At 38.6% G+C, this 10,621-nt stretch overlaps 1 protein-coding gene across 1 annotated transcript in view; it reads left to right on the top strand.

Moving 5' to 3' along the window:
* The window catches only part of LOC110096043 (beta-1,3-galactosyltransferase 7), a 36,716-nt gene extending 29,529 nt beyond the window's left edge, over window positions 1–7,187 (top strand). The window contains exons 6-10 of the mRNA XM_028696845.1: window positions 5,982–6,054; window positions 6,135–6,255; window positions 6,349–6,436; window positions 6,529–6,654; window positions 6,966–7,187. Of these exons, the coding sequence (XP_028552678.1) occupies window positions 5,982–6,054; window positions 6,135–6,255; window positions 6,349–6,436; window positions 6,529–6,654; window positions 6,966–7,173 (616 nt within the window). The 3' untranslated portion in view covers window positions 7,174–7,187. The remainder of the gene's footprint in view (window positions 1–5,981; window positions 6,055–6,134; window positions 6,256–6,348; window positions 6,437–6,528; window positions 6,655–6,965) is intronic.
* Window positions 7,188–10,621: the final 3,434 nt, after the last annotated feature.

Below are 10,621 nucleotides of genomic sequence, written 5' to 3'. Positions count from 1 at the left end.
TCCTATTGGGAGAGCAAGCGCACAGCGAGCATTTGAGACAACTAAAGAAGGCTATGACCACTCCAGGACCAGTCCTACTCTACCGGACTCACTCAGGACCTCATAGTGGAGACCGATTTGCTTCAAGGGTACGGATTGGGGCAGTGCTCATTGCAAAATCGTCGACCATTTTGCGTACTTCAGCCAGTTTAACGCCAGAGCAGACTGAGTCAGTCTAATGAGAGGGAATTATTGAGCTATTGTCTTAGCCATCCAGAAGTGGCGCCCTACCTATTAGGTAGGCATTCATTGGATCAGAACAGAATCAGAGAAGTCTGATGATTACTTGTGGATGCAGCGGATGTGACGAAGAGCATTCAGCGATCTTTCAAATTGCTGGGGTATGACTTTGAAATTCAGTACAGACCAAGGCGGGGAAACAAAGCTGCGTAAATGGCTTTTGTCCAGACGATTGGGTGAACTACAGACAGTGGTTTGTGTCTGTTCCTTTGATGCCATAGATTGGGAGGCAATCAAAAGTAGAGAGCTCGAAAGGATTGAGGTGTTGGGAAGATCCAGGGCTGATTATTAAGGAGGTGAATAGCCACCCAGGGTACTCAGTAGGGGGATCAGATTGCTTTATCAAGGGAGGTTCGTAAGGGGATCCAGGACTTCTATCCCACATCCAAACATAACTCAAGAATTTCATTGGGAGCGCGTTTTGGGGGTGGGGGTCATATCTGGGGTTGCAGAAGACCTACAGAGGATTGCGCTGAGCTTTACTGGGAAGGGAAATGCATAAAGATGTAGAGAGATGTGGCCAGGATGTGAGATTTGCAGAGGAACAAATACATGGCTATGTCACCAGGGGGTACTACACCATTGGCGTACCAGAAGAGATATGGGAGGAAATATCCATGGACTTCAATAGAAGGCTGCCCGTTCAAGAAGGCTTCCAGTGATCCTGGTGGTGGTGTGATAGGCTAAGCAAGTATGCTCATTTTTTCCGCCTCCGACATCCTACACCGCAAGTAACAGTGGCCTTAGCATTCATTCAGAGAGGTGGTCAGTGTTCATGGGATACCAGAGAATAGTGTCCGATAAGTACAAGTGTCCTAGTCACTTTTGGAGGAGCTGTATCAAGTTACAAGGAACAGTTGAAAAGAGCCACGCTTATCACCCACAAACAGCATGGACAAACGGAGGTGTTAATAGGAGTCTTTAAGAAACCTTACTTGAGTTGTTTTGTTCGGAGACACCTAAGCTTTGGGCCAAATGGGGTTACCTTGGGCAGAATATCTGTAAAACCCTCTTTTCACTCAGCTTCACAGATTGATGCATTCAAGTGCTGTACGGATAGGGATCCTCACACTTGTCATTTTGGGAGTTAAGCAGCACTCCTGTTTCGTTAGTAGAAGAAGTTACTAGAGGAGAGAGACCGAGTACTGGAAGAGCTAAAAAGGACATCTACTGAGAGCACAACAAAACTATAAGAAGCAGGCGGATGGGCAATAGGAAAGGACATCAGTTTGCAGCAGGGAGAGAGGGTTGTTTTCTGAAGGCTCCGACCATTATAAGACAGAAGACAGTTTGCCACAGGAAGGAATGAAAAAGCTGGCTCCCAAGGTACTTTGGCCCTATGAAGTACTGGAGGAAGATTGCAAGGCCGTAGGCATACAGATCTGAAACTACTCTCCATCGGGTCAACTATACATCCAGTGTTTCACGGTGTCACAATTGAGGAAGGCCATTGGGAGCACACGCGCAATTCTGAGCTACCAGCAACCCTGACTGAGGAACGTTAGAGGTGATCTAGACCTTATGGAGCTCAAGGGGTTGCGCAAGAAAGAAGATAAAACTAAGGAAGTGTTGATCCAGTGAAAGAAACCTTCCTGCATACGAGGCTACGTGGAGCCATATTGAGGATGAAGCACAGTTCCTGATTTTCACCTTGAGGACAGGTGATTCTTTGGGAATGCGTAATGTTACGCCTGCCCAGGAGGGGCGGCTGGACCGGTCCAGGAGGGACCGTCCGGGTCCTATTCCAGCGACGGAATAGACCCAGCGGACCAGGCGCTGGCGGAAATTTGGTGGAGCCACTTATGGTAATGCAGATTAGGAGGGAAATATTTGAACGAAGGGTGTTTAGGTCATTTCGTGTTAGATATTTCGTTGTGTTTATGGTGTTTTGTGGCAGTTTGGGGACTTGGTGATTATCTTGAAATTTGAATTGTTTTTGAGAGTTACTAGGTAATTTGTGTCTTGGGACTCTTTGGTACTTCGGCGCCGGGAGAATCTTTTGGAGAGTTTTTTCTTCCTCTCAAGAATTGACAGGAAGTTATATCTTTAGTGCTTTCAACTCCGTTACGAATAAAGTGTTTGCATCTTTTTCCTACGCTTCATCTCAGTTTTTTCTGATAATTGGAGGCTGATTTTCTGCTGTGGACAGCAGTTTTCTTAGGTATCTACTTGATCTTGTGAGAAACACTGGAAATCCAAGTGTTTCTATCAGAGAGCGTCCAACAAGAACTAAGATTTCAAGCTAAACTACAAGTACATGATAATAAACAGTTTCAAAGAGTCTCTTCTTAATTTCAAAATCGGATTACTTGAAGATAAAACCTTCAGATCTCCAGCTTAATTCTCTACTGTTGTTTAGGCTCGAGCCACTACAATCATTGTGATTGTAGAGAACAATATGAAGGTAGGAGGCAATTGAAAAAGGACAATAAGCTTCTAGCGGCAAGAGGCTGTGGGATCATTGCAGGGAGACATCATCGAGAGATCATCAAAATTAGGTGGAAGTTGGAGGGTTGGTTTCCTACATTTAGATAAAAAGCAAGAATTGAGTGAAATATTGAGGGTATTTACAGTCTTTTTTACTCAATTACCATTTAGCTAATAGAGTGTACTTATGTGGCACCAAGACCAAATGTTGGGGATCAGAGTGAGACTTTCAGTTTTTCAAAAACACAGGCTTAAACGAGCGCGACTCGATCAATGTAGTGAGACTCAATGGTGTTAAATGCTTGTGGACTGATATCGATTACTTAAGACAATAAGCTACTAAAAAAAGATGGTTAAAAAATGTTGATATTTTGGTCAACACAGCTTCTAAGTTGGTCGGAAAAAGTTTTGATTCCCTAGCATTTTCCAGATTTCAGATCTGTGATTAGATCATTAAACTAGCTAAGGTTACCATTATCTTCCAAACTCCCCTCTGGCTCGACTATAGACAAAGGAGGAATATATGATGTAGTTGACTTATATGACAGATATCAAATATTTATTTTTTCAACAGAAAGCTTTGATAGTTTATAGTAAACATACATGATGGGTAGAATGGGTATGTTGTAGTTATTCTACAAAGATAAAGCCATCATGGTGCGGAATGATGGCCAATAAAAGAGATAAGCTATATAATTATAGTTAATGTCTGCGGAGATAAGATGTTCAGGTGATAAGTGATTAAGATACACAACAACAACAAAACATACAACACATCTAAGCCCTTTAATCCCACAACATGGGGTCGGCCACGATGAATCTTTTTCTCCATTGTGTCCTATAAAAGTCAAATTCCTCGTTTTACAATCTAATAAAGAAGGTCATTCTAACTATTTTCTAACCAAGTCTTTTAGGGTCTACCCCTACCTTTGTTAACAAAGTCAAACTAATACCTCTACTCTCCTAACCGGTCATCGAAAGCCGCCGTTTATGTGACCAAACCATCCTAAGGCGACTCTCCTAATCTATCTTCTTACTGAGCTACTCCAAACGTTTTCATGTATATGCTCATTTCGTATCTTTATCTCTAAGGGTTAAAGCCACTCATCCACCTGAGCATCCTCATCTTCTGCCACACTTTCAACTTAGTATTATGCTTCTCTTTTTAAAGGCCAACATTCGCACCATAAAGCATTGTAGGCCTTCATTACCATCTTATAGATTTCCCTAAGTTTGAGGGGTTACATTTTCTACTACATAAAAAGCCCGATGCATTCCTCACTTCAACCATCCAACTTGAATTCTGTTGATAAATCCCCATCTATTTCACCATCACTCTGACAATAGACCAAGATAATCTAAAAACGTGTACTCTTATTAATATGACTTGATCGCCCAAAGTTCACAATGCCCATCACATATTCATTACTACTAAAAATTACACTCCATATATTCCGTTTTATCTAACTCAAGCGAAAACCTTTTTAGACTCTAAGGTGACCTCCATAATTCAAGTTTCCTTCAACTCCCCTCTTAGTCAACAAGAAGAATTCATCGCAAAAAGCATTACCACCAAGTACTCCTCTTGCAAATGTCTAGTGAGAACATCCATGATTAACGCAAAAAGATATGGGCTTAAGGCTGATCCTTGATGTAACCTAACCGAAATAGAAAAATACTTGGGCAAACCACCTTGTGTTTGAACACAAGTAATAGCTCTTAGAGACAAGATATGAAAAGAACTTATATGTGAAAGGTTGGAGTAGCTCCGATGAAAGATAAGATTAGAGAGAGTCGTCTAAGATGATTTGGTCACATAAAATGACGGCCTTCCGATGACCCGTTTAGGAGAGTAAACGTATTAGATTTGACTTATATTATGAATGGTAAAGGTAAATCTAAAAAGACTTGGTTAAAAAATATTAGAAATTACCTTTCTTTATTAGATTTAAATGAGAATTTGTCTCTTAACAGGATACAATGGAGAAAAATGATTCATGTAGCCGACCCCACATGGTGGGATAAAGGCTTGATGATGCTATTGTTGTTGTTGTTATCAATGAAAGAGTTGGATCAATTGTAAATGCATCAACTCAGAAATGACATCATTAAAATCTCATATCAAATCATGTTGATCTGAATCAATTGGGCTTTGGCATTTAAAGTTTTAAAAATAAATTCAATAGACAGAGCAATAGAGTTAAAACAAGACCTATGCCTTCTGGATAGTATATCTAAACTAATGATCTGAGGACTCTACTTTGGATATCTCTATATCCTTGTTCCATTAATTCTTTATCCGTTTCTCTCCTATCTTATCAGAGTGTGGCTATTGTTGGCCCCACTTGAAGCCATTCGTATTGGTTGTGAACCCTATTCTTCTTAGACGGGTCTATTCTAATTGAATTCATTGAATATATATTTGATATTGGTGCCAATCAGTCCAGGAGCGAGATTCATATATGATTAATGGGCATACTGTGATTTTACTTCCAATCTGAATATCATTTTTATCCCGATCAAGTTGCTGGCTTTGATCTTTTTAATTATCATCAAAATACAATGAAAGAAAATTATGTTTTATTCTTCTTTAGAAAATTTGAAAGCAAAGCGATTGACTTTTCTAATACTAATTTCAACATGCAAATATCACTTCTCTCACTTTCTTTCCTTCAAAAACCTAACACTACAATAGAGCAAGTTGACGATGGGAGTAATTTGGTTGTAGAAATTAATATTATTTGACCAAAGCAGTTCAAATAAATTTTCTAGAAAATGAACAACAATCTCTAGAAATGCAATACTCCGATGCCAACGGATAGGGTCTGGATATATCACTGCAGAAGAATCCTAATTCCAGAATAGAACAAGAAACTGAAAAGATGGAATTTTATGAAGACTTGAATTTCAGGGACCAATCAGAAACAATTAGGGTATTTGATCATTAAAATTAATACCATTTAAATTTAAGTATAAAATAATTCATGTCAGCTAAATTAATGGAGATTTTAATGGTGTTAGCAAAAAAAGGCCTCTTTGAAGCCTTGAAACTAAAGCTAGGGGACTAGGTGCAAAATCAAAAACCTCTTGGGACAGAAATGGAGGGCTTTAAAAAACTTAGACCATTTGAGGTATCCAACTGATAATTACCCAAATTTCTCTTCTTGGATGTGCTCAAGTGTGTATTTACCCTTTGTAGTTCCTGTTCTTTGATGTTCTGAATGCAACAGTAATTAATTCCATTTGTTAAACACTACTTGGTTTTCCTTTCACAGTGCTATATCAGGCAGCATTCTAGATAGGGCAATCAATTCAGAAGAAGAACAACATAATGACTTTCTTAGGCTGGTAAGTTGCATTCCTTACTCCATTAAACAAGGCTTAAATGCCTTAATTTCTTTATTAATAACTTCCATGAGTTTGATCAGGATCATGTAGAAGGATATCATGAATTATCCGCGAAGACAAAGATATTCTTTTCTACAGCAGTTACTCAATGGGACGCTGAATTTTATGTAAAGGTTGATGATGATATCCATGTTAACTTAGGTATTATATGTCTAGCTTTGATGCATTTTGTATATTAGTCTTCTTAGGAAGGGCATTCCTGCTAATTTAAGAAGCATTTCACTTGTGCTTCAGGCATGCTGGCTGCAACTCTTGCACGCCACAGGTCCAAACCCAGGGTGTACGTTGGTTGCATGAAGTCTGGTCCAGTCCTTTCAAATAAGTAAAAACAACACAACACCCCTAAAACCTCCCTGTCATACCGAATCTGTATTTTGAGCTTTGCTGTTCTTTTCTTTGTTTAATGATTTGCAGGAATGTGAAGTACCATGAGCCCGAGTATTGGAAGTTTGGAGAAGAAGGGAACAAATACTTCCGCCATGCAACTGGTCAGATCTACGCCATCTCAAAAGATCTGGCAACATTCATTTCTATCAACCAGTAAGTCATGACGGGCGGTCTTATATATTGCAGGCTTAACTCTATTTACATATTTAACATCTAAAACTTTAATATTACATACATATCACCTATAGTTCATTTTCATATCAAATATGAGTGGTAGAAACGAAATATATGAGTGATAGGAAGGAAATATGAGTAACATATTTGATACTAAAATAATTTAGGGTGGTATGTATGTCATATTAAAATTTTATGAGTTAGATATGTAAATAGAATGGTATAAAATGGCATGTATGTAAATTTCCCTATTATTTATGATTCTAATATGTTTTCTTCATTTTATATAGACCTATATTACACAAATATGCAAATGAGGACGTATCTCTTGGTTCTTGGTTTATTGGGCTGGAAGTTGAGCATATAGATGACAGGAACATGTGCTGTGGAACTCCACCAGGTGCAATTTCGTTTCCTTTGATTTGTAATATGTTGTCCTTAGCAAGTACCTTTTATAGTTTTTGTCGGAAACCTTTCATGATCTTCTTGAAAATTTGAGTTGTCCAACCATATGATGTGTTTTTCAATTACATGGATTTGAGACTATGGGTTGTGCTACTGTAATTATTATGTAGTTATTGATCTTTCAGTTTTAAATTTGTTATATTTCCTATTAAAATTTTTCTTAAAATTCTATAAATTTTTGAAATAAAATATTCAACAAATTATCTAATTCTTGTCATATAATCAGAGCTCTAAGCTATTCTTTTTTCCTTAGGATGACTTGTGGTTTCATTCCTTTCCCAAATGTTCACCCTTTTATTTTTTGTCTTGTTGAAGCCTGCATTCTCTTTCCCTTTTCCTTATTTTTTTTCTGGTTTTCTTTGATTATAATCATAATTTTCCTCTGTATCTATGATAAAAACACTACCCACATTCCCTTGGCCTTAGGTTCTCTTGGGATTGAGGGATAGAATCCAAATTCAATGGGAGAACTTCAAAACATCCATTCAACATATCGATTGAATAAAGAACAATCTAAAATTGTTGCAATTGATTAGTCTGTTCTTCAAGGGAAGAGAAAATCTTGATCATTTATTTGACACCAAACCTGAGCAAGGAGATCCCACATTTATATTTGGGACAAACATGACTCTACGGTGATGATTTGTTTATGAAACTCTATGGTTCTTGAGATAAGTGATACATGCATATTCCTCTGTTCAACATAGGAAATATGGGATATGATGAATCAAATATATTTTAGAGTTTGTGAAACTACACAAATCTATGAAGTTAAGAATAAGATCTCATCCACAAAGCAAGGAGAATGATCTATAAAAAAATAGTCCAACCTATTGCAAAATATATAGTAAAAGATTTATCAATATTAATGCATTCAAATGGAACGCAATAAACATGCAAGTTTTGTTGAAAAAGGTTGCATATATATAATCCTTGCTGAAGTACACGTTGAATTTGATTTTGTAAGAGTACAAATTCTTGGAAAAGATGATTTATCCTTAATAAATGAAATCTTTTCCATTATCTAAACTGAAGAACGTGATTCATGATTACCAACAATCCTACTGAAGGCTAGACTTTAGTTTCAAAGGCTGCCAACATAAAGAACTCTAGCTCAACAACCTCTGATGTTGTGGACCACAAGCAATCTACTCCAACAAAGATGACCAATAGAGATACTCTATGGTGCACATGCATTGTAAAAAGGCTTAACAAAGAATGAAAAGATTTTGAAAACTTATTGCCAAACCATAATATCTAAATTGGACAGCACAAGGAAGACAAGCCAAGGAGCAAAGATATGCATATATGCAAATGTATCACATAAGGGAGAAGTTAACACCCATAAATCACCCATTGAGTTTCACAAAGCTGAAATACTTATTCGTATCATTGGAAAAAATATCTATAATAGATATTTGTATTCTAGTATTCTTAGGTATTATTTCCTCTTCTTATGTCTTTGAAGTTTCAAAGATACTCATTTTCTCTTAGATCATTGATTCAAGAGCTACAAACCATATACATAACTCCACACATTAATTTATTTCATACATTTTTTATCCTAGCAACAAGGAAATAATTATTTCCAATGGATCATTAATGATTATTGTTGGTGAAGAAAAAAATCTTATAAATATATCTCTTACACTTCAAAATATTCTCATATATTTAAATTGTTAATCAAATTATTTTCAATCCAAAATCTAACAAATCATTCTAAGTGCAATGTTATCTTTTATCCTTCATATTGTGTCTTCAAGAACAAGGCTCAAGGATAATTTGACTTGCTAAGAAAGGAATGGCCTCTACAATTGGTGTGGAAACCTGCAAATAATGAGAGAAACTAACAGGGAAGAGGAAATAGTTAGAGGAACAAGAGATTTAGAGAAGAACAAGCAGTCCAGAGAGAGCGAGAAGAGGAAGAAAGGCAGGGGAGAACCCAAATCGGGAATACTATATCAGTAAAAACAGAACTATCGCCTCCAGTGAGGTATTTCCCTATCTATACTAAGAAGAAAGCTGACTAGGAAAAAGTAATGCTGCCAAAAGTCTGTAAAATAACAGAAAGTAAAAAGAACTAGTGGAGGCTGCAGCGGACGTGGCTAGGAATAATGGGACTAGGAATAGTCATCACATCAGATCTCCCCCTCTGTAAGAGATTCCTCGCCTGAGGAATGAATTTGGGCGATACCAGTATCTGCGGATTTATAAGCTATGATGTCTGCTACGTTGAAAGTTGCAGGAGTTAGAAAACCAGGAGGTAGGTCGACGACGTAGGCGTTATTGTTGATACGCTGTAGGATGGGCACTGGTCCAATTCGCCGTGGACTCAATTTGGAATAAGTTCCGGGTTGGAACCTTTCTTTGCGCAAGCGGACCATGACCAGCTCGCCGGGTTCGAAAATCTGCTCCCTCCTACGTTGATCAGCATGTTCTTTGTACTGTGCATTTGATGCCGAGAGCTTGGTCTTCACGTCCTCCAGCATTTTGACATATTGTTCGGTGGTTTCAGCAGCCGCCTTGCTCCTGCACTTTGGTAAAACAGCAATATCGACAATATGATTAGGAATTTTAGTATACACTATGCTAAACGGGCATTGGCCGGTTGATCGGTTGCTCATGGAGTTGTAAGCAAATTCGGCCTGCCCCAAGTAATCGTCCCACTGTTTTGGGTGCTCATGAGCAATGCATCTCAACATACTTCCCAAAGAGCGATTGACGACTTCCGTCTGGCCGTCAGTTTGAGGGTGGTATGCTGAACTCAGCTTGATTTCAGTCCGTAGCCGTTTCCAAAGTTCTTGCCATAAGTGACTGATAAACTTCACATCTCTGTTGGATGTGATGCTATGGGGCAATCCGTGAAGGCGGACTATTTCTTTAACGAAGAGAATGGCGACATTCAATGCATCATAGGTCTTCTTACAGGCTAAAAAGTGTGCCATTTTGGAGAATCTATCGACAACCACCATTATGGCGTTCGCTCCCCGTTTTGTTTTTGGCAGTCCCAGTATGAAATCCATGCTCAAATCTTCCCAGATTGAGTTCGGTAGTGGCAAAGGTATATACAATCCGGTGTTTTGGGCATTACCTTTATATATCTGGCATATCGGACATCGTTCCAAAAATCTGATTACATCTCGTCGTAGGTGAGGCCAGTAGAAGCGGCTTTGCATTTGCTCCAGAGTTTTGGCTCTCCCCGTGTGAGCAGCCAAACCACCACTGTGAACCTCCTTAATTAAGTGTTCTCGCCAAGATGATTGGGGAATGCAGAGGAGATTGCCTTTAAACAAGTAGTTGTGCCGAAGAGTGTAGTCTTGAGCGGCTTGAGCTTTATCCTGTGACAGAGCATTCCAGATATCGGCGAAGTCGACATCGGAGGCATAAAGTTCCGTGAGGTACTGAAGGCCTTGGTGATCAGTTTGCAGTTTAGTAATTAGTGCAGACCTCCTGCTGAGAGCATCGGCGACCCTGTTCTATG

The sequence above is a fragment of the Dendrobium catenatum genome, unplaced genomic scaffold, assembly GCF_001605985.2.
Source record: "Dendrobium catenatum unplaced genomic scaffold, ASM160598v2 fragScaff_scaffold_91, whole genome shotgun sequence".
Lineage (NCBI taxonomy): Eukaryota > Viridiplantae > Streptophyta > Magnoliopsida > Asparagales > Orchidaceae > Dendrobium > Dendrobium catenatum.
This window is presented reverse-complemented; position numbering and strand designations above follow the sequence as displayed.